General features: G+C 44.1%; 2 protein-coding genes across 2 annotated transcripts; one reads left to right on the top strand and one right to left on the bottom strand.

Moving 5' to 3' along the window:
• The first annotated feature begins 1,529 nt into the window (after positions 1-1,529).
• LOC123068747 (RAP domain-containing protein, chloroplastic) lies at positions 1,530-4,798 on the top strand. The gene is made up of 3 exons (XM_044491376.1): positions 1,530-3,390; positions 3,534-3,616; positions 4,360-4,798. Exons 1-3 carry the CDS (start codon positions 1,608-1,610, stop codon positions 4,429-4,431), a joined length of 1,938 nt encoding a protein of 645 aa, XP_044347311.1. The 5' UTR covers positions 1,530-1,607; the 3' UTR covers positions 4,432-4,798.
• Positions 4,739-7,352, bottom strand: LOC123068748 (probable uridine nucleosidase 2). The gene is made up of 7 exons (XM_044491377.1): positions 7,120-7,352; positions 6,905-7,020; positions 6,743-6,802; positions 6,300-6,590; positions 6,015-6,111; positions 5,414-5,521; positions 4,739-5,283 (listed from the first exon to the last, which is right to left on the bottom strand). The coding sequence occupies exons 1-7, from the start codon at positions 7,172-7,174 to the stop codon at positions 5,036-5,038; spliced, it is 975 nt and encodes a 324-aa protein (XP_044347312.1). The 5' UTR covers positions 7,175-7,352; the 3' UTR covers positions 4,739-5,035.
• Positions 7,353-24,090: the final 16,738 nt, after the last annotated feature.

The raw sequence follows: 24,090 nt of genomic DNA, 5'->3' as shown, positions 1-24,090 counted from the left end.
GATGAAGGTACATGTGCGCCATGGTAATCCTTGCGGGGCATCTCATATGTTTTCAGAAGGACTGTCGTCGCTATGCCCTTAGTTGTATTTGGTCGGTCGACCCCGCCAACTTGGTGTGGTGTCGTTGGAGTCATCGTCGCTGTCTTAGTTGTAGCTAGCAGCCACAAAAGACTTGGCCACGGGGTGGCCTTGGTGCTGAAATCGTTGTTCACGTAGTAGACACCGATATCACCATCATCGGATGAAATGAGGATGACCATGTCATAGCCATATGAGTCCATGATATCAGAGAGGAAAACTGTATCGCGAGAGTAGAGGAAGAAAGGAAGAGTGAGCGCCATGAATCGTTAGGACCGCTGAGGCTGAAAGGGAATGAAGGATTCGCTTGGATTTTTTTACAATTTTGTTGTCGCCCCTTGTAGAAACTAAAGAAATGAAGGAGGCAAATGAAATAGAAAAATACAATCAATCACCCCGCAAAGAAATAATACAATCAATCAATGTATGCAAGAGGATCATATTCATGCATGGACCGGCCATATCAAGTCATCGCACTACGTGCATAATCTCTTTCCATGTATCACATACACCAACAATCAGTGTCAGTAATCATCAGTGAATGCTTTTCAAATACAGGGAAACTACAAGCAATAAGAAGCAAGTAAGGGGAAACACTGGCTTGTTCCACTACTGTTGCTCGGACAATATTGCAAACCTCATTAAATAGGATGTCATGGCCACCATCAGCAGGTTCTCGGACCTACATGTGGAGCATTTCGAATGGCTGAACTCAGCCAATATTGTGCTCCTCCCTAAGAAAGATGGTGCCTACGAGATCATCGACTATTGCCCAATTAGCCTTACACACGCCATTGCAAAGATTACGGCGAAACTGTTGGCCATGTAACTTGCCCCTCACATGGACGCCCTCATTCCCAACACGCAAAGCGTCTTCATTAAGACTCGAAGCATCCATGATAACTTCATGTTTGTCCGCATTTACATGTGTTGGTTGCACCGACGAAAAAAAGGCTTCAATATTTCTCAAGTTTGACATAAGGAAGGCCTTCGACTCCGTGCACTGGGAGTATGTCTTATTTAATGAACACAGTATTGTTCTGTTTCGTCGATGGTACTTTTTTTTTTGTTTTTTATGTGATTGATCTTTTGTTCCTCACATATATGATCAATAATAAGTACCCACTCTGTAAATAAATATAAGATTATTTAGTACTCCCACCATCCGAAAATACTTGTCATTAAAATGGATAAAAAGGGATGTATCTAGAACTAGAATACGTCTAGATACATTTTTTTATTCATTTTGATGACAAGTATTTCCAGACGGAGGGAGTATTTTACAGACGAATACTTTGTGTTCCCCGTATAACTGCTTGATTACCACAGACCTGAATTATCAAACTACTTTGTGCACATTCAGACTAGCAGACACAGGCCTATTTTTTGTTACAGTTTCTCTGAACTTTCTGAAGCAGGTCTGTACACATTCAGACTAACACAAGAAAATCTGAACTTTCTTCTTATCCATCCAGAGCCGAGCCACCCATCCTACCTGTTCCGGCGCCAATTGAGCCGAGGAACCAACAATGGAAGCTGCTGCCGGGCTCCTCGCCCCTCTCCCCCGAAGCACCGCCGGCGGCAGCGCCACCTTCCCCGTGCTCTCCTCCAGCAACCCCTACCACCATTATCCCCAGCCCCACCACCACCCCATTTTCTCCGGCCTCCTCACCCTCAGTCTCAGGGGATGCGGCTCTCGCCTCCCAGCCCCGCCCTGCCGCGCCGCCGTGAAGGAGGACGACGCCACGCCGCAGTGGCAGCTCGACTTCCTGGGGCCCGACCCTCACCCGCGGTCCGGGGGCGACGACGGGGACGACGACCCGCTCCCCGCCGCCAGCACCGACTGGTGCGTCCGCGCGCGCCGCTCCGCGCTGCGCTCCATCGAGGCCAGGGGCCTCACGCCGTCGCTCCAGCGCATGGTCACCCCGCCCAAGAAGAAGAAGAAGAAGAAGCAGAAGAAGAGGGTCCTCGGCAGGAAGCCCCGCAAGCACGACGCCGACGACGAGGAGCCGCTGCCGGGCGGGGACGAGTTCGACAGCGACGAGGAGGCGACCCTGGACGACCTCGACCTCCGGGTGGCGCAGCTCGGGGACGGGCTGTTCGACGAAAAGCGCCAGCGGAACAGGGAGCGCTTCATCCAGACGCTCTCCAGCTTCGCCGCCGCGCCGTCCAACCGGACCAAGGAGGTGGCCCTCAACAGGGACATCGTGCAGGCGCAGACCGCCGAGGAGGTGCTCGCGCTCACCGCCGACGTCGTCGCGGCCGTCGCCAAGGGCCTCAGCCCCTCGCCGCTCACCGCGCTCAACATCGCCACCGCGCTCCACCGCATCGCCAGGAGGATGGAGGCCGTGTCCATGATACAGACGCACCGGCTCGCCTTCGCGCGCCACAGGGACATGTCCATGCTCGTGGGGCTGGCCATGATGTCCCTCCCGGAGTGCTCGCCGCAGGGCGTGTCCAACATCTGCTGGGCCTTGTCCAAGATCGGGGGTGACCTGCTCTACTTGCCGGAGATGGATAGGATTGCCGACGTGGCCATCTCCAAGGCTGACGATTTCAACGCGCAGAATGTCGCCAATGTCGCCGGAGCGTTCGCCACCATGCGCCAGTCAGCACCAGGCCTTTTCTCGGCATTGGCCCAGAGAGCAGCAAAACTGGTGCACACCTTCAAGGAGCAAGAGCTTGCTCAATTCCTGTGGGGATGTGCTTCTCTTGATGAATGCCCCGGTCCTTTGCTCAACGCACTTGATGCTGCTTTCCAGGATGCTGCCAGCTTCAAATGTAATATCTATGATCCATCATCGTCAGACATGCGGCAAAACACTGCCAAAGAAGCTTCGGGCGAAGAGTATGGTAACAATTCTCATGCGCTAAACTTTAGTCGAGATCAGCTTGGCAATATTGCTTGGTCATATGCTGTTCTTGGGCAACTGGACCGACAGTTCTTCTCGCATATCTGGAACACTCTGAGTCAACACGAAGAGCAGAGAGTCTCTGATCAGTATAGGGAAGACATAATGTTCGCATCACAGGTATATCTTGCGAATCAGTCTTTGAAGCTTGAATACCCACATCTCAATATGGGCTTAAGAGATGATCTGGAAGAGAAAATAACAAAAGCGGTGAAGAGCAAGCGGTTCAATCAGAAGACGACCTCCCTGTTTCAGAAGGATGTCGGGCGTCTTTTATATAGTACCGGACATGAATGGGTTAGAGAATATACGGTGGATGGTTACACTGTCGATGCAGTGTTAGTTGATGAGAAGCTTGCATTTGAGATAGACGGGACGACACACTTCTCAAGGAATTTAGGTACCCTCTACTATTGATGTTTGTTGCTTTCTGTGCTTTACTTACCATTTCTGATAAAAGGCTGTCCATTTTCTTCTTGCTTCCCTACTTTTGATTCGGTATCTCAAAGCAGAAACTAATGCAGATGTGTACCTGTTTTTCAGGCACACCATTAGGCCACACGGCATTTAAAAGGCGTTACATAACCGCTGCTGGATGGAAATTAGTTTCCTTGTCTCACCAAGAGGTTAGTCACACCTTGAAGATGGTAACCATTAGTAAATATTACAAATTTATTGTTTAATCTGTCATCGATTTACAAAGAACTTTCACAACTACTCTATATTGTGTCATGTCTTCCAGAACTTCATATGCTACCGTCTCAAATCTATGTTCTGTCTTGTTTTTCAAAATAAATGGCTTCTCTCTATTATTCATGTTTATACGTAAACTCACATGAACTTGTTGGACAGAACAAAAAGGTTCTTGTTCTGCATTTTGTGCTCTCATATGAACTTTAAGGACATTCAGTAGCTTGACTTGGATTTCAGTATTAGTTTTCTGAGTACTCTGAATAGGTGAGAATATTTATTTTAAGATTTACTGTGACAATATATTAAGCGTTTGTTTTCCCTGACAATCTTTAGTGTGTCATTCATATTAATTAATCTGTCGTCGTTTCGCAAAGGAAATTCACAACTCCTCTAGCGTGTCATATTTTCCAGGATTTCATATGTCGCTGTCTGAAATTAATGTCTTGTTTTGTTTTGTTTTCCAAAAGAAAAGGCTTCTCTCTATTATCCATGTTTATCTGTAATGAACTCACACGAACTTGTACCGGCAAATAATGCTCTTGATCTGCATTTTGTGCACTCATATGAACTCTGGACATTTGACCCTTGAATTGGATTTTAGCATTAGTTTTCTTAGTTCCCTGAATAGGTGAAAATATTTATTATATTAAGAGTTTGTTTTCCTTGACAATCACAGTGGGAGGAGCTTCAAGGTGAGACTGAGCAAATGGAGTATCTGAGGAGAATTTTAGGCATTGATGCAGAATAAGTGGAACCGTTGGACATTTGACACCACGAGCTCTGCCAACACGAACAACACCACTGGAATTTCAAGCAAGTTGTGGTGGATCCAGCTTAGGGCTTTGCAGGCCACGGTGTTTATTGGGCGCAACGTGCAGCTTGAAGGCTTAGCGTGTCAAAAAGCCGTTGTCATGAGATATAGTTATGTTTTTGTTTTGTTTAGGAAGCATGTGAAATATATGTATACCCTGAACTATTCTGTATCATGTGCTAGTTTTGGGGGAACTGTTTAGTGCTGAAACACATAAGATGGATCAGGTTGGCATATGTTGTACTGTATGAGAACTCTTGATGATAGAATGGCATTGGAAGTTATACACCAAACAATTTATTCAGATGTGCATTGAGAACTGAAAAGTGAAAAATGAACTATAATCTGGTCTTTCTGCCTGAAGTGTAAAATGCTTAAGTGTTGGACTACAAGTGTTGTGCTACAAGTGTAAATGTTCAAGTGTTGAACTACAAAAGAAGAGGCACATGGTTCATCTCAGCCCCAGAAGGAAGCCAGTACAGAATGCAACATTGACAAATATGTTCTTGAATCTTGATTGCAGCATTGCAAACGAAATGTTTCAGTCGTCCGTGAGAAGCCTCTGCATAATGAGCTCCACTACAGCGGGGGCATCGACCGTGACAGCAACCTTCACGGTCGGCTTACCACACCACGCTGTTATCTCCCCATACGTTTTCTTGGTATTGTCGAAAACGGTGAGACCTTTTGTGATTCCATCCGTCTGAACCCTCACCACTCCTTCCGTGTAAGTCATCAGCGACGGATCTACGGCGGCAAGAAGAGTTGTGGGATCATGAAGATATACTCCTGCAACCATTCCATCACTCTCACAAAATCAATCATTCAAGTCTCTTTAATTGTTTAGCTTCTCATCATCAAGAGTTATACTGCTGATCCATCCAAGTTAAGTGTACTGACTGACTGCTTTCATACTGACCTGTTATGGAGTAGGCGTCCATGTGATAATCATAATAATAACCCAGTATATTGCTCAAGTAGCGAGCATATTTGCTATCGGACTCTTCAAGCTTCTTCCGGTCAACATCTGCATCGACAAGCGACATGTCAATTTGTGATGTTTTCTAATACATGGCAACTGCTAAGATCATCCAACCAGAGGTGATACATCTATGCAACCTAACCATCTGTAGTCATACATAGCTACTTTTTAATTGAACGGTTACCAATCAAGACCAGGTGACAATTGAATTTAAATCCCTCTGAGCGAACAAAGCAGTCGGTGCCAAAATGGATGTCTCTATTTTTCGAAAATATATCTTCTAAGCTAGCATAGTTGGAAAAACAACTAGAACCGAACTCATGCCTTATGTTATTAACCATACGTCCGCACTGTTGCTGTTAACCACTGTATGATTAACTCAAGAAAAAGGCATCATGTAATCACGAGGAAAGAAAAATATATGAGGCTATATATGAAAATCACAAATGGTATCATGTTGCTGTTTTCAGCCCTGATATATAACAAGGTCTCAAAAGTAACAAGGTACAGTAACAGCTCCGGACAGCAAGAGAATTACCAGAAAGGAGTACTTGGTGCGTGATGTTAATTCCGATGGCCAAAATATCCGCGCCGCAGGTAAAAACTATATCAGCCGCATCAGGATCGCCAAATATCTGTTTAATGAAGATAACCAATTAACTAAGGCAGGATGATGAATTGTTGGAATTGTAGCCTGCAATTATTAAATCAATGCTCTGAAACAAGAAGCCAGTGACATAAACTGTGTTGTTCTCTGAATTCGAAGGGAAGCGTCACAGGACAACATCATCTAACAAGAATTTGATTAGAAGGGTTGGCTCACATTTGCCTCAGCTGCAGGGTTGACATTTCCATTAACTGAATATGCGCCACCCAGGATAATAATCTGCCCAATCTTCTTTGGGAAAGAAGGGTCAAGCTCGACGGCGAGCGCAAGGTTGGTGAGGGGGCCGAGGGCGACGACGGTGACCTGTCCAGGGTAGAGATTCGCCTGCTCGACAAGGAAGGCGGCGGCGGACTGTTCTACGGCCTTGCCGGCCGGCGGGGGGAAGTTCTGGTTGCCGAGGCCATCGGAACCATGGACGAAGCTGGCAATCCGTAGCTTGGTGGCTTTCTGAATTTTATTCATGGTGGAGCACACAGACATTCAGATTCAGTTAGCAAAGACTTGATCGATCGAGATGTCAGACATTTAACTGAAGAATGAGATGTCAAACAAACATACTCCTACATACATAAATACAGAATGTATTGAACTGTGGGTACCTTGATTGTTACATGGGAACCCTCCGCGACGGGGATGTCGGTCCTCCCAGCGGTCTCCAGCTGAAATCAAGCTAGAGATGGACTCGATTAGCATAAAAAAGATCCATTCATGAGAGCTGAAAGTCAAAATGCGAGGGAGGGAGTGGGGTGGGGTGGACCGACGAGGTGCAGCGCGTTGCGGGTGGCGAGGGCGGTGTAGACGTTGCCGAAGATGGTGGTGAGGCCCACCACCTCCAGCTCCGGCGACCTCAGCGCGACGAAGATGGCCATGGCGTCATCTGCGGTTCAGTTCATCCATCCCCCGCGAGTTTGCAATGCGAGATTGATTAGGATGGATGAAAAACAAGAAGAGGCATGAGAGAGGGATGGATACTGACCGATCCCTGGGTCGGTGTCGATGATGACCTTCTTCTTCTTGGTCACGGCGGCCATGGGCGTGGATCCCTGGATCGGATTCTTGGGGATCGGGGCAGCGTCGGTTGTGCAGGCGGATCGAGCGAGGTGGAGAAGAAGATATGTACACGTCTCGCTCACAAGCAGCTCAACTTGGAGAGAGAGAGAGAGAGATAGCGGCGCTGCTGACCTTTCCGGACGGTATATCCCAAAAGGAAAGGATGAGACTTGCCTGCTCCCCTTCCGTGTGCCCATCCGTGCTTCCGCATACATAGCTTGATTTGATTGAAACAAAATAAAACTCGGCCCCACCTCTTAAAATCAGGGAAGGTGATTAGATTAGAAAGAAAAAAAAAACAGCCATTGGATGAGGTGGGAGCACGGATGGGAGCATGGAAAGGAAGCAGGCAAGCCAGATCCAAAAGAAAAGGCTGTTGCAGATCCACGGGGCCCCAGCCCAGATCCCATCCATGGTTCTAATGGACAGCCTTGTCACGATCATTTCCCTGTTTTTAGAGCAGTATAAACCTTTTTTAGGAGAGGGGTACGCATCAGACATGCACAATCTAAGTAAATTTTTTCAAATGCTAACAGTCTGCCTAAACTCTTAAAAGTTTTTTTCGAGAGTACGCAAATTGTGTACCTTAGCTTTAATTACAAGAAATACAACGGGTGGCTAATCCCACATCAGGAGCCAACCCAACTCCACTCCACTCCACACACTAAGCAACTACTCGGCAAGCTGTTGGACTCCTCTCCTTCTAGCCGCTATCCACAGCCTTAGCTCTCGAGCAATAATGTCCGCGGCTCCCCACTCGTTGGCATTGTTGGAGTGCGAGAACACTCTACCGTTTCTTTGCTTCCAGAGATTCCAGCATATCAAGATGACGAGCGCATCAAATCCCTTACGGTGCGGTTTGATGATGCGTAAACTCTTAAAAGTGCGCGTGCACTAAAACGAAGACTCGAGCACACGCCGCGGTGGCCGTCCGATCCGTCGCGATCCGCGCGGTCGGGCCCAGGTATAACATGATCGGGGCGAGGGCGAGCGTTTCGTCGCGTGGTGGTGGGGTCAGGTGGAATACGGTCGAGACGGAGCGACTCGCCTAGGTGGGGCCCGCCATTATCTCCTCTCCCGCAAACAGCTCTCTCCCTCATTCGGCGGTGTGGGCGGTTCCTTCTTCCCCTTTCCCTCACCCAAATCGAAGCCTCGCTGCTGCCCAAATTCGCCGTAGTCCGCCACACATCGGTTATCTCGAGAGGCGTTCAGCATCGTGGGTGGCCGGCGGCCGGAGTTGCTCTACCCCGCGGCACGCTGGCCGCGGGGAGCGGCTCTCGCTCGTGAGCTCGGCGACCGCGCAGTGCTCGACTCGCGAGGGTGGCGGACAGTTGCGAAGTGAGGCTGGCCTCGTTTTGTGCGGTGGCGAAGGAAGGAGAATGTATGTTGACGCGATTTTAACCCCCACCCCTGCTCTCATCTCTCCATTTCTGGCGATGGGAGTTTCTCCCGTTCGTGGTATTCTGTCTAGGAGCAACTAGTGCTTCTATCGATTTGCTAGTCTATTTTATGGTCGAGGTAGGTTTTCCCCCGTAGATCACGATGTTTTCGGCAGCGGCGCTGGTTAGATTAGGTACTGGGCATGAAATCTCCCCCTTAATCTCCATATCCGTCCATGTTTGTTAATGTGAGCGTCGGGTTCGTGTGATTTTGTGGTCGAACTAGTTTGAGGGTTCATGTCCTCCGTCAACCCTCACTTCACCCCGTGCAGATGCTGTTTCAGCGTTTTTTGCTGGTGATTTTTTTTGTAGCGGGCAAGTTTATCACCACCACCAGGCAAGTCATGACACGGGGTGTTAGTAGGGTTCCTCGTGAGTGGGTAAGTTCATGTGAACCATCAGGCAATTTTATGGCACACGGGTGTTTTGTTAGTGTTTCCTGGGACCAGGCAAGTTAATGCCATTTTCAGGCAATTTATGTGCACACGGTTGTTTTATTTTTTGTGTTTTACTGGTCCGGGGCAAGTTCACGTCAACAGTCAGGCAACTTATGGCAATGGTTATTTTTGTGTTCGATAGGAGTGTCATGAAATCTTCCAACGAGATTCAGATAAAATGTTTAAAGCAAGGTGAGAAGTAAACTAGGATCAATTGTTTGTAGGTTGATGCTTGGCCGAGTTGGATTGCCAAAAATTTCACGTTCAATGAACGGAAAAAGGGAGCTACTCCTCCTATGCCATTCATTTCACGTAGGTAGGTGATCGACCAAGGGACCAGGATCCCTGCGGTGGCGCAAGTGAGATCGAATCAACCTCACCTCTCACTTGCAATCAGAATTTGATAGGCTACGAGGTTTGTACAGCATGGTGCACGGGCCCTGCCGTCCTGGCCGGGACCCGAGCTGTACCATACTCACCATGCCACCTATTTATATCCACGTTCCTCTCACTCTTCTTCTGAACCAGGCAAGTTAATACCATTTTGTCAGGCAACTTATGTGCACACGGTTGTTTTATTTTTTGTGTTTTACTGGTCCGGGGCAAGTTCATGTCAACAGTCAGGCAACTTATGGCAATGTTTTTTTTGGTGTTGATAGGAGTGCTGATAATCAGACTTTTTCATGTTGATAATCAGATGATTGCTAGATAACGAGGCATTTTTATCCTAATAATCAGGCAATTTGCATGCTTATAATCAGACTTTTTCCATGGTGACAATCTTTTTGGTATGTAACTGCTTTTTTAAACTGCTTTTTTTACAGGTAAAGATGACTAAACAAAGTAAAAAGCGTGATCAACAACAGTCAGCAGAGTCATCGCTTGGCTCGGTTCCACCTCCCTCTCCCGAAGCTGAACGGGGGGGTATTCCTTCTAATTTTTGCTACGTAAATAGCATTTTTGCTTTGGTTGCTACTTTTTTTTGTTAAAGAAATTTGTGATTTTATTACAGGCACCTACAACACAAAGAGCAAGATGGTTCAACAACTCATGTTTACAAACGCAAGCGCCAGAAGCGGGTCATAAACCGGGGGAAGCGGCCTGCGGATATTGATAGCAACGAAGCAGAACCAGTAGGAGGTGATTATGAAGCTGATGTTACGCAAGATGAACAACCAAAGAAAAAAACGGAAAGTGACTGAAAATGAGGTATCCCTCCCCCTACCCCCCCCTCCTCCCACGACCATATGACTACTAAGCCTTTGTTTTCTGACCAGCATATTAGTTTGCATTTTTTTTAGTTACTAGCAACTAGCAAACAGTACCATGGGAACAAAATGTGGAGTTGCATTCCATGTTCTAGTTTTCACACATAAGTTGTCTCCATTTTTCCCATGTAGCAGCAACTCATGCAGTACATGCATCTCAAATCCTTTTTATTTTTGTAAGCTAGGTGGGAGGCAATTTTTTTCGTGGTCATGTCCTGACAACTCATGCTGCATGCACACCTAGCAAACAGTACCATCCCAAAATCTCATATTAGGAGGTGTAGGTTGTAGGCAACTTATGTGATCCATGCATACATAATTTGCACCCTTCTTCTCAATTAAGAAAAAAGGAATTGGAATGCCTTTTCCCCATGTGCCACATGGTACAGATAAAATCAGTGTATGTTTAAGCAAACAAAAAAGCGCCAGAAGTTTAAGCACACATAAAAGCGCCAGAAGTTTTTGTACTAGCAATTTGTTGAGAAAACAAAAAAGAGCAGCCAAGTTGTACGGTATGTTTTAAGCAAAAACAGTGTTGGCAGTGAGCAACTTTTCTGTGTCTGTTCGCGCTAGAACTTGATGTATGCAGTGGGAAAGTGTGTGCAACTATAGTGGTTTTTTAAGCAAATCAAATATTTTCAATAAGCAAGTCGTGTCAGTACATGATAACTGTTTCGATTTTTCTTTCTCCAACTATTGGTTGATGTATATCGAGAGAAACCCGTTGATGTTTTTTTAACTTATTAGATATGCTTAAGCAAATCAGTGTCGCTAGTAAGCAACTATTGTATATGCTTTTCAAAAGTGCGCCCCCCAAGTTTTTTGCTCTTGTAGTAGAAATAACTTTAGTTTGTCAATTTTTCAGGGTCCTAGGAACATGTCATGACCTGCAAGGCTTTTTAAGTTGAACAAAGATCTCGACGAAGACCAAAAAAATGTTATTAGAGACATAGACTTTGAGGGTTTGTTGGATATCACAGCTACAAGCATGCTCGATGATCTTAGCCAGTGGATCATGAAACACTACGACCCAGAAAAGTCTCAAATTGTTATACCAGATAGAGGCAAAATACAAGTAGATGCAGAAAGTGTTAGGAGGATATGGGGTTTGCCCAACAATGGCAGGAAAGTATGTTTTGAAATGAATCCAAATGGTATAAGGGAATTCAACAATCTTTTCAAGATCGAGGGAAAAAACGCCCCTACATTGACTTCATGGTGTAAAATGATTGTGAAGATGAATGGGGCGTGCGATGACAATTTCCTTCGTGCTTGGTTGGCTGTTGCATTCTCCTGCTTCCTTGCCCCAACCACAAGCTTGAGTATCTCACCAAGGTGTTACACTGCTATTCTCGACACAAGTGCTATAAAAGACACCAAGATATGCGACTTTGTTATTGATCAACTAAGATTGGCATTCATGGGTTTTGGTGACAAGAAGAAGGCTGTTTGCTGCTGTGTTTTCCATCTAGTTGTAAGTATGAGGAAAATCATTTCTAATGTGTTTTCTTTTCTATATTTTTTCCTTTTCAATACAAGCATGAAAGAGCCATATTTTTCCTAATACTTTTTGCAATTTAAAACTTTTACAGATTTTGTACCTAGATTCATTGGATGTTGATGAACCAATACCTGCTACACTTCCAAGGGCACGCGTTTGGAATGATGATCTAATAACCGAAGTCGTGAAGAAAGACAGGAAGGGTCCAGGAGTGTATGGCAAGCTGCGAGTAAGTTCTTTTCGTTCAAGAATTATTTAATATGAAAACACACATTAATTTGCAAAAGATAATTTATAGGATAAAAACAGAAACATTTTTATACAAATTATGCCAAACACATTGTTACAAGTCAAGGCAAGTCATAGTATTAGGACCAACACAACTTGCCTGTGGAAGAAACATATGATTTGGGGTAATAGTTTTCCTTTTTCAAGCAGTACAACACATTTGTATGTTGATTACATTACAGTACTTGCCCAAAAAATTATATTATAGTACTTGCCTACAATAGAACATGACTTGCATGCATTACATTAAATTACAGTACTTGCCTGGAAACAGAACATAACTTGCCTACATTTTTACTTTGTAGTTCTGCATTGTACATAGCAAATAACCTAGCTAGATCCTGAAACTATGATTGTTATGTTTTTGCCATTTTTTCAGACAATAATGGGAAATCTGTATACAATAGTGGGAAATGTGTAGTTCATTCTGTCAGTTTTTCCAGTCCAAAACAAGGCAACCTTCATAATGTACTACTTTCCTTTTCTTTGATTGAAACATGGCAAATCCAAAGTGAAATCCAGGGCAATTTATACTATAAACATAGGCAAGTTATACTCTGACCTATACGGCGTTGATCATACGGTGTTCATTTATTTTTTTGCCTTGTTTTTGGTTTTGATGAAAACAACTAAAGACTGAATTTTCACGGTGTGCAAACGACAGTTTGTTTGGAAGCTTGGACCACATTTCAAAATTCGTTGCAGCTAGGTTGTCTGAAAGTTATGACAGCTATGGAAGTTCCAATAGCAAGAAAGTCCTTTATATGTTTTATCACTGCATTTTGGATTTTTTCTGATCCCAATGACTTTAGTATCTGACACACATTTATGCTTTTTTGTTTTTGGTGTGCAGAAGCAAAATAGGATAACAGGAATGGTTCATGAAATGTGCACTGAAATGTCACATGCTATCGGGAAGCTCGTAGTGGGCATAGGGAAGCTTGACGAGGGGCAACCTCGCTCAAGCAAGAACATAGACATTAACCCACAGGCAAGTGAACATACCGGTTCTCGGAGGAAGCGAGCAACACCTAGAGTGATTGAACACAACTCAAGTGAGGATGAGGAATCATTCAAGTCGGACAAAGAGAGTGAGGATGAGGACGACGATGAAGACAATGAATCAGAACAAGACAACGGTAACTCAGGGGACGACAGCGGAGATGATGGTTCAGATGATGATGATGACAACACCAGTTATGGAGGCAATGTCAGACACAATTCTGCCGAGGATGATGCCGATAAGGATAGTGAGGAGCCACATGAAACAACAGAAAACAAGGACGACAATGGCAAGGACAACGACAATGTGCAAGGAGGGAACAATAGTGACCCCCAAGTTGATGAGTGATATGTCTCCAACATATCTATAATTTATGAAGCATTCATGCTATAATATTATCTATTTTGGATGTTTATGGGCTTTATTATACACTTTTATATTATTTTTGGGACTAACCAATTAACCGGAGGCCCAGCCCATATTGCTGTTTTCTTGCCTATTTCAGTATTTCAAAGAAAAGGAATATCAAATGGAGTCCAAACGGAATGAAACCTTTGGGAGCGTTATTTTTGGAACGGAAGCAATCCAGGGGACTTGGAGTGCAAGTCAGGGAAGCTTCGAGGAGGCCACGAGGCAGGGGGGCGCGCCCACCCCCTGGGCGCGCCCTCCACCCTCGTGGCTCCCCCGACCGACTTCTTTCGCCTATATATTTCCATATACCCTAAAAACATCAAAGATAACAATAGATCGAGAGTTTCGCTGCCGCAAGCCTCTGTAGCCACCAAAAACCTCTTGGGAGCCTGTTCCGGCACCATGCCGGAGGGGGGATCCCTCACCGGTGGCCATGTTCATCATCCCGGCGCTCTGCATGCACTAGTGCAGAACCGGGCAATAGCACCGGTTCGTAAGGCCCTTTAGTGCCGGTTCCGTAACCGGCACTAAAGTGTGGTCACTAAAGCCCCCCCCCCCTTTAGTACCGGTTCAGCACGAACCGGTGCTAAAGGGCAACCACGTGGCACGAGCCGGGTCCGGGGGCTTGGAGCCCTTTAGTACCGGTTGGTAAGACCAACCGGTACTATAAGGTTTGGGGTTTTTTAGTTTTATGATTTCTTTTTCATTTAATTTTGTGTTTCCATTTTAATTCTTTTTCGTTTGCTGGTATTTTACGATACTACACATTGTAAACGTTATGCATGTATATATATATATATATATATATATAGAATTTCTAGTAGAACCAATCATCGAGTTCAACATGATTGTCATGATATTATAAGCGTTCATATATAACACCACACAAAAGCAAATCACTTAAGTTCAGAACGAAGAACACGGACATGAAAGGACAAGTACTAATTAAGAGCAGCATGAAGAACTAGCTAAACCACTCCTGCTAGCTACTCTCTCTCTGGTAAAATAGATAGAACATGTATAGCTCTCCTGATTGATCATACTGGAGCATGCTGATGAACCTGTCTCCTAATCGTGGGCTGCGCTTCTCATTGCTGCCCCCTAGTACTTCTCTGCGATCATTAACAATTTTCCTCCAATCTTTCACTATTAAGCATTCATCGCTTCTAGAAATCCTGAATGCATTCATGTGCAATGCATGATATCTTGGCCTTAAGCTAACAATTGACATCTGACCTTTAGTCTCGATCCCCTGAGGCACAACTATCATCGGGAGTCCCTGTTGAAGAGCATCATATAGTACTTAATTAATATACTTAGCAATGAAAGTTCAGCAAAAAAAATATGTATGCAAAATATGCACTGATCAGGACAAATAGTAAATATCTTACCATCATTCCTAAATAGATGTGACCGTAGTTCAATACCATCACTATTGGTCGCACGTTTTGAGTACTAACATTTCCAAGTGCAGGAAAAAAATTTGTCTTGACAGTATGAAGATCCTCAAGCCATGAAACATAATGACTTATCTCCTCGCAGTTTAGTTCAGCTCCGGGACAGTAGAAGGTCCTGTCTACCAAGCGCCGGACATGTTTGGTTGAATGGAGATAAGCTATCAATAGAAATTAGTTGTAAGTTATTTTTGAAATAAGCAATATCAAAGACAAAAATATATTTGAGAAGAACTCACATAATGGTAGAACTGGAGGCGTCTGCACATCGACCCATATGTCTCTATTACCTTCAATATCATCTTCCAGACGAATATCAAAGGTGATAACCATACCAGGCTCAAATGCATAAGCCTTGCATAGTGCTTGCCAAGTTTTGCATTCAAAATAGGTGTACGTGTGTGCATTGTATATTTTGACGTTGAAAGTATAACCATCATGCTCAGTCTTCAGGTAAGCTCTCTTTACCTCCATAGTTTCCATATCTTTGAAACCTATCTTATCCAAGACAAAAATTCTTGCATGGCATGGGATGCGCTAGTAGAATAGTGAAAATTAAAAATTATAAGTCAGGCAAATGAAGCATATATAAGTCATGCTTAATTACGAAAACAGACTTGTCGTTGTGACTTACTGTATCGAATTCGAAAGTCTCATCCAGCTTGATGCTGAATCGCCTACCATCAAGAAGAAAATTTCTGTCGCACTGGCCGCGCTCGTCTTCACAGTATGTGCACATACCGAAATTTTTTCCGTCGTCAGACGACATTTCCTATGTTCATATTAGGTGAAACATTAAACACTTACTAATTTAATTAATTCAACTACTTCTATTAATTCAACTAAGCATTTACTAAAAGAAACTAGTTATATTAATTCATTTAGTTCAAGTAAGCATTTACTAAAAATAAACTAGTTATATTAATTTAATTAGTTCAACTAAGCATTTACTAAAAATAAACTAGTTTTATATATTAATTCAACTAGTTCAACTAAGCATTTACTAAAAATAAACTAGTTCTATATATTAATTCAACAAGTTCAACTAAGCATTTACTAAAAATAAACTAGTTCTAATCCTCCATCTCTTTCTCAGACTTATTCCACTTAGGTGAAACATTAAACACTTATTACTATCTAACATTAATTAATATCTAGCCAATTCAAATATATATCTAACTATATTCATCTCTAACAATTGACACTACTATATATTTAACTTTTCTATCTAATTCATCTAACATTCGACATTAATCTAACATTTATATAAACTCAAAATATATAAAAACATTAAATAAACAGAAAAACTCATTAACAAATAATATTTTAATTAGATAATCAAATCTCAGATACGACAATTTTCTTACTAAAAATAAACTAGTTATATTAATTATTCAACTAGTTCAAATCTCATATACCTAAATAAACTAGTTCAACAATTTTCTTTTTAAAAATAAACTAATTATATTAATTATTTAACTAGTTCAAATCTCACATACCTAGCTAATTAATATCTAATTAAATTTTCTAAAAAACAGAAAACAGAAAACAGAAAATAAGTAAAAAATATGTGTGTGTGTGTGTGTAGTGTGTGTATGTGTGTATGTGTGTGTACGCCGCCCCGTACGCCGCCGCCCCGTACGTACGAGCGGGGGCGCCGGCGTACGGGGCGGGGGCGGCGGCGTACGGGGCGGGGGCGGCGCTGGCGCGCGGGTGCGAGAACGTACGGGACCGCGGCGACGACGACGGACGGCGGCGGCGTTCGGGGCGGCGACGCGAGATGACGACAACGACGGGCGGCGGCGGGGACAGCGACGACGACGACGGACGACGGGCGACGGGCGGCGACGACGGGATCGAGCGGCGCGCGGCGATGTCGCGAGAGGTTGGAGACAAAGTGGGGAGATGTAACTGAAATTTTCGTAAGTGCTATATATATAGGATGGGCCTTTAGTACCGGTTGGAGCCACCAACCGGTACTAAAGGCCAACTTTGGCCAGGCCAAGAGGTGGGAAGAGCAGGCCTTTAGTACCGGTTGGTGACTCCAACCGGTACTAAAGGGTGATCTTTAGTACCGGTTGGAGCCACCAACCGGTACTAAAGGCCTCGCGCTGCCACCCCAAAGTTTAGTCCCACCTTGCCGGGCGAAGGGTAGCCGCACTGGTTTATAAACCCAGCCGCGGCTACCTCTTTGAACTCCTCTATATAGCAGGCTTGTGGGCCTAAATTTTGCGCGCTGCCCTGTGAGTCTGCTGGGCCTTTAAGGCCTGTAATTGCACACCCGTGGCCTAGCTGGCCCACAGGGCAGCGCCCCAATTTTTTTTATAGTTTTTTTATTTTCTGCTTTATTTTCTTCTATTTATTTCTGCGTAGTTTTTTGTATAGTTTTTTCTTTTCTGTTATATTTATTTTCTTCTATTTATTTCTGAGTAGTTTTTCATCTAGTTTGCCAAAATTCAACATTTTCAGAGTTCATTTTGTAGTGATTTTCAATTTCATGGTCATTTTATATAGTTTTTTTTCTTTTCAACTATAGTTTTTTTTTCTGCTATTTTTTCTTTTCTGCAAAACTTGATGGTCAAAGTCTCGAGTTATAACCAAAGTTTAAAAAAAGAAATGCCGACGTGCAATTAGTTTTTGCCATAACAGAAGAAGCCCGGAGTTGTAATAAGTTATTAAAAATAAAAAAGAGGTGCAATGCTCGTTAATTTGCTTCAAGCCTTTCAGAATAGTGTAAACTGCACTGCGCATAGCTCCGTGCAGTCTACCACATTCCTGAAGGCTTGAAGCTAAGCAACGTGAGCATTGAGCCTCTTCTTCATCGTCTCTGCACTCAGGGCTTATAAACCGCTCCTAGTCCCTCTCTCTTCGCGAGGTGGGACTAAAAATAGCTTACTATGAAACTGTAGTACTGGTTCATCCATGAACCGGTACTAAAGGTGCTCGTGGGGCCCAGGCTTACCTGACACAACCTCATTAGTACCAGTTCGTGGCACGAACCGGTGCTAAAGGTTCGCCACGAACCGGTACTAAACAGCTCTCCCGCCTAGCAGTTGGTGCATACTGAACGCAAAAAATATAAGAGCATTTAGATCATGATCTTATATTTCTTTACAGTCTAAATTGTCAATATGATCTTATACCATCAAAAATACTTTGATCATCAATGATCTTTGTGTGTACAATCTGAATTGTCAATATGAGTCATCAACGATTTATAAACCGATGAAGACTCATATTGCGGCCACAAATTCTACACATAGAGTTCAATGAAGACCAAGTGCTTGTGATAGTTTGAGAAATAACATATTTAAGGTGGTAAAAGGCTTGTTAGGGGAGCGAGGTGGGACTAAAAACAACTTGCCATAACCTCATTAGTACCGGTTCGTGGTACGAACCGGCACTAAATGGTGATGGTGGGGCCATAGCCTGACCGCAGGCTGACACAGCCTCTTTAGTACCGGTTCGTGGCATGAACCGGTACTAAAGGTTCGCCACGAACCGGTGCTATTGATCACCGCCACGAACCGGCACTAATGTACACATTAGTGCCGGCTGAAATTCAAACCGGCACTATTGTGCTTCACATTTGACCCTTTTTCTACTAGTGATGATGAGGAGGGTGAAAGTGCAACTATCCCTAGGTGGTTTTGGTAATTCATAACAACATATAGCTCATTGAGCTAATACTATTCCAAGACAAATATTTCAGGAAAGCTCAATGAATGGCATGGCATGGATGAGGAAAGTGGATCCCTCAAAATACTAAGGATAAAAGGATTGGCTCAAGCTCAAAAGCTCAAGACTCTACATTTTATATTTTAGTGATCCAAGATCACATTGAGTCTATAGGAAAAGCCAATACTATCAAGGAGGGATGAGGTGTTGCTTGATGAGTTTCTTGCTTCAAGTGCTTAGTGATATGCTCCAAAAACCCTCAACTACTTTCTCATATCCACATATGACCTAAATCCAAAGTCAAACTCGGCCCCACCGATTCTTTCTATCCGGTGCCACCGAGTTCAGATGTCATAGTCATAGCCACTGCCACAAACCCTAGGCAAATCGGTCTCACCGATAGGGATCTCGGTCTCACCGAGATGGGATTGTAATCTCTCTATTTCCCTTCGTAACATTTCGGTCTAACCGAAGTGAGCGATCGGTCCCACTGAGATTGCAATGTAAACTCTCTATTTCCTTTTCGTAACATTTTGGTCTCACCGAAAAGAGCGAATCGGTCCCACCGAGTTTACCTGACCAACTCTCTGGTTAGCTAATTACCAAAATCGGTCTCACCGAGTTTGTGTAATCGGTCTCACCGAGATTACGTTATGCCCTAACCCTAACCATATCGGTCCTACCGAGTTGCATGTCGGTCCCACCGAAAACCCTAACGGTCACTAGGTTTACTGGATCGGTCAGACTGAGTTTGTTGATTCGGTCCCACCAAGATTGGTAAATTGTGTGTGACGGTTAGATTTTGTGTGGAGGCTATATATACCCCTCCACCTCCTCTTCATTCGTGGAGAGAGCCATCAGAACAAACCTACACTTCCAACTTACCATTTCTGAGAGAGAACCACCTACTCATGTGTTGAGGCCAAGATAGTCCATTCCTACCATATGAATCTTGATCTCTAGCCTTCCCAAGTTGCTTTCCACTCAAATCTTCTTTCCACCAGATCCAAATCCTATGAGAGAGTTGAGTGTTGGGGAGACTATCATTGGAAGCACAAGAGCAAGGAGTTCATCATCAATGCACCATTTGTTACTTCTTGGAGAGTGGTGTCTCCTAGATTGGCTAGGTGTCACTTGGGAGCCTCCGACAAGATTGTGGAGTTGAACCAAGGAGTTTGTAAGGGCAAGGAGATCACCTACTTCGTGAAGATCTACCGCTAGTGAGGCAAGTCCTTCGTGGGCGACGGCCATGGTGGGATAGGCAAGGTTGCTTCTTCGTGGACCCTTCTTGGGTGGAGCCCTCCGTGGACTCGCGCAACCGTTACCCTTCGTGGGTTGAAGTTTCCATCAACGTGGATGTACGATAGCACCACCTATCGGAACCACGACAAAAACATTTGTGTCTCCAATTTTATTTGAATTCTCGAAACCCTTCCCTTTACATTCTTGCAAATTGCATGCTTTACTTTCCGCTGCTCATACACTCTTTGCATGCTTGCTTGAATTGTGTGAAGATTGCTTGACTTGTGCTAAAATTGTTAAAATCTGCCAAAGACTAAAATTGGGAAAAGGTTAAGTTTTTAATTGGTCAAGTAGTCTAATCACCCCCCTCTAGACATACTTCAAGGTCCTACAAGTGGTATCAGAGCTTTGGTCTCCATTTGCTTTGATTTCCATAGCTTTTGGTGGTCATAGCCTTGGTTTCGCAACCTAGGAGAGTATGGCGTCTAGCGAGGGAAATTATCACCGTAGAGGTCCTTACTTTGATGGCACTAATTTTGCTAGTTGGAAGCATAAGATGAAAATGCATATTCTCGGACATAACCCCGCCGTTTGGGCTATTGTGTGTATTGGCTTGCAAGGTGAATTCTTTGATGGGAGGGAACCAAACCGTGAAGGTAGTGCAGATGAATTGAAGATGTTGCAGTACAATGCTCAATCTTGTGATATCCTCTTCAACGGATTGTGCCCCGAAGAATTCAACAAAATCAGCCATCTTGAGAATGCAAAGGAAATTTGGGATACTTTGATTGATATGCATGAAGGTACCGACTCCGTCAAGGAATCCAAATTGGATGTGCTCCAAAGTCAGCTTGTCAAGTTCAAAATGAAGGATGGTGAAGGTGTCGCTAAAATATACTCTAGGCTTGCTCTTATCACAAATGAGATCGCGGGCTTAGGAAGTGAAGAGATGACCGACAGATTCATCAACAAGAAAATCCTAAGAGCATTGGATGGAAAATATGATACCGTGTGCACATTGATCCAGATGATGCCCAACTACAAGAATCTCAAGCCAACAGAGGTCATTGGAAGAATTGTTGCTCATCAGATGTCGCTTAAGGATAAAGAGGAACTTCACAACAAGTCTAGTGGTGCTTACAAATCCTCATGTGAAGCCCCTACATCATCAAGTGAGAAACAAACCTTCAATGAAGACTTGAGCTTAATGGTGAAGAACTTTAACAAATTCTACAAGAGTAGAAGTAAAGAAAGAAGCTCCAAGTCAAGGTCTTACAATGATAAAAGATCTTACAATCGAGAGCGCAATTGCTACAATTGTGGGAGACCCGGACACTATTCCAATGAGTGTACGACACCCTACAAAAGAAGAGAAGATTCTCCTAAGAGAATAAGTAGAAGAGAAGAATCACCGCCAAGAGAGAGAAGGAGTAGAGATGATCGTTATGAACGAAGAACATCCCGGAGAAGCAAGGATTCGGAAAGGAAGGACAAGTCATCAAAGAGCTACACAAAACGAAGACATCAAGCTCATGTTGGTGAATGGGTATCCGGTTTCGACTCTGAACATCACTCCGAGAGAAGCTATCACACCGACTCCGAACATACTCAAGATGAAGGTGTTGCCGGTCTAGCACTTGTGTCGACCAACTCCTACGACATATTTGATTCACCAAATGAAGGAATTGGAAGATGCTTCATGGCTAAAGGCCCTAAGGTAACTCACCCCGAGTATGTTGATTTCAATAGTGATGAAGATGACTTGTTAGGTGATGATGATTTACTTGTTGACAACTGTAGTGATGAATACTATGATGAAACGTCAATTAATCATGCTAAACAAGATAAAACGAATGACACTGATAAGGAGAAGATTGATCTTCTAACTAAAGAACTAAACACTCTTAAGTTAGCTCATGAAACTATCTTAGGGGATCATTGAGAACTTTTGAGGACTCATGAGAAGTTACGCTTTGAAAAGCTCAACCTTGAGCAAGAACATGAGTTCTTAAAGGCAATCAATGATGATCTCCGTAAGAAAAGTTCTTCTTACATTGCCAAGCGTTTACTCTTATCTACTTACATGCCTCAAGTCAAGTCCAGTAACAAGAACAAGAAGGATTCTTCCTCTAGTAGTAACAATAATCATGATAAATCCAATAGTGTTGCTTCTAGTAGTTCTCTTGATTTCAGTAATGATTCTCTTACCCAAGTTACACTTGAGCAAGAAAATAGCTTATTGAAGGGAATTATAGAGAAAGGTGTATACAAGAGCCTTGCCGGGAGTAAGCAATTCGAGGAAATTGTACGCAAGCAAGGAAGGCACCGGAAGAATCAAGGTGTTGGTTTTGAATGAAAGTTCAATGCCAATGGAGTTGAGTGGGAAGAAGATCAATATCCCAAGACGAAGTTTGTTCCTCAACAAGAGAAGTATGATCCTACTTCCTTGAAGGGAACACAAGCTCAAGATGATCTTCCACCACAAGACCACAAGAACAAAGGCAAGGACAAGCTTCAAGAGGAGATAGATGCATTTGAAGAAGCTCTTAAGGCCTTGGTCAAGTGGGTTCCCAAGACTATGCCAAGTTCTAATTCATCAAGCACAACTACAACTCCAAGGATTCCCATCAAGATGATGTGGATCCCGAAGAAGAAGAACTAGAGAGTTCTTGAGGGTGACTCCGCCAACATTCTTCACTCATATCATTATGGCAAGGACAAGTGCAATCAACTTCCACATCTTGCACTAGTTCAAGGAGTCACAAACCCTCATCTTAGTAAGGCAAGGGACAAGGCAACCTAATGCTTTCATGGACATCATCTTGTGTGAACATCACTCTATGTCTATGGATATACTTGTTTGTTCCTTGTGGGACTAACCCATGTAGGTATTGAAAGTGCAACTCTCTCCAAAGGATTGCTCCAAATGATCTACATCAACATTGAGCATCCACATCTTCAACACCTACATGAAGTCATCATCGACAAAACCCAAGGTTAGTTCATCCCTCTAAGGGGGGATCTCACATCTAGGGTGAGCTTATGTTGGGGAACGTAGTAATTTCAAAAATTTCCTACGCACACGCAAGATCATGGTGATGCATAGCAACGAGAGGAGAGTGTTATCTACGTACCCTCGTAGACCGAAAGCGGAAGCGTTAGCACAACGCGGTTGATGTAGTCGTACGTCTTCATGGACCGACCGATCAAGCACCGAAACTACGACACCTCCGAGTTCTAGCACACGTTCAGCTCGATGACGTCCCTTGAACTCCGATCCAGCCGAGTGTCGAGGGAGAGTTCCGTCAGCACGACGGCGTGGTGACGATCTTGATGTTCTACCGTCGTAGGGCTTCGCCTCAGCACCGCTACGATATTATCGAGGTGGACTATGGTGGAGGGGGGCACCGCACACGGCTAAGAGATCCAAGGGATCAATTGTTGTTGTGCCTAGAGGTGCCCCCCTGCCCCTGTATATAAAGGAGCAAGGGGGAGGGGGCGGCCGGCCTAGGAGGGGTGCGCCAAGGGGAGTCCTACTCCCACCGGGAGTAGGACTCCCTCCTTCCTTGTTGGAGTAGGAGAAGGGGGGAAAGAGGGGGAGAGGAGGAAGGAAAAGGGGGCCGCACCCCTTGTCCAATTCGGACCAGAGGGGGGCTGCACGCATCCTTCCTTTTGGCCTCTCTCCTCTATTCCCGTATGGCCCAATAAGGCCCATATACTCGCGAATTCCCGTAACTCTCCGGTACTCCGAAAAATACCCGGATCATTCGGAACCTTTCCAAAGTCCGAATATAGTCATCCAATATATCGATCTTTATGTATCGACCATTTCGAGACTCCTCGTCATGTCCCCGATCTCATCTGGGACTCAGAAATCCTTTGGTACATCAAAACTCATAAACTCATAATATAACTATCATCGAAACCTTAAGCGTGCGGACCCTATGGGTTCGAGAACTATGTAGACATGACCGAGACACGTCTCCGGTCAATAACCAATAGCGGAACCTGGATGCTCATATTGGCTCCCACGTATTCTACGAAGATCTTTATCGGTCAAAGCGCATAACAACATACGTTGTTCCTTTTGTCATTGGTATGCTACTTGCCCGAGATTCGATCGTAGGTATCTCAATACCTAGTTCAATCTTGTTACTGGAAAGTCTCTTTACTCGT

The sequence above is a fragment of the Triticum aestivum genome, chromosome 3B, assembly GCF_018294505.1.
Source record: "Triticum aestivum cultivar Chinese Spring chromosome 3B, IWGSC CS RefSeq v2.1, whole genome shotgun sequence".
Lineage (NCBI taxonomy): Eukaryota > Viridiplantae > Streptophyta > Magnoliopsida > Poales > Poaceae > Triticum > Triticum aestivum.
The sequence above is the reverse complement of the archived record's forward strand: the minus strand, read 5'-3'. Positions and strand labels throughout refer to the sequence as shown.

Coding starts and splice junctions, on each gene's coding strand:
- LOC123068747 (XM_044491376.1), top strand. CDS start 1,608: ATGGAAGCTGCTGCCGGGCTCCTCGCCCCTCTCCCCCGAAGCACCGCC. Junction 3,391..3,533: donor ACACTTCTCAAGGAATTTAG/GTACCCTCTACT, acceptor CCTGTTTTTCAG/GCACACCATTAGGCCACACG. Junction 3,617..4,359: donor TTTCCTTGTCTCACCAAGAG/GTTAGTCACACC, acceptor TGACAATCACAG/TGGGAGGAGCTTCAAGGTGA.
- LOC123068748 (XM_044491377.1), bottom strand. CDS start 7,174: ATGGCCGCCGTGACCAAGAAGAAGAAGGTCATCATCGACACCGACCCA. Junction 6,803..6,904: donor CCCGCAACGCGCTGCACCTC/GTCGGTCCACCC, acceptor GCTTGATTTCAG/CTGGAGACCGCTGGGAGGAC. Junction 6,112..6,299: donor ACCCTGCAGCTGAGGCAAAT/GTGAGCCAACCC, acceptor TTCATTAAACAG/ATATTTGGCGATCCTGATGC.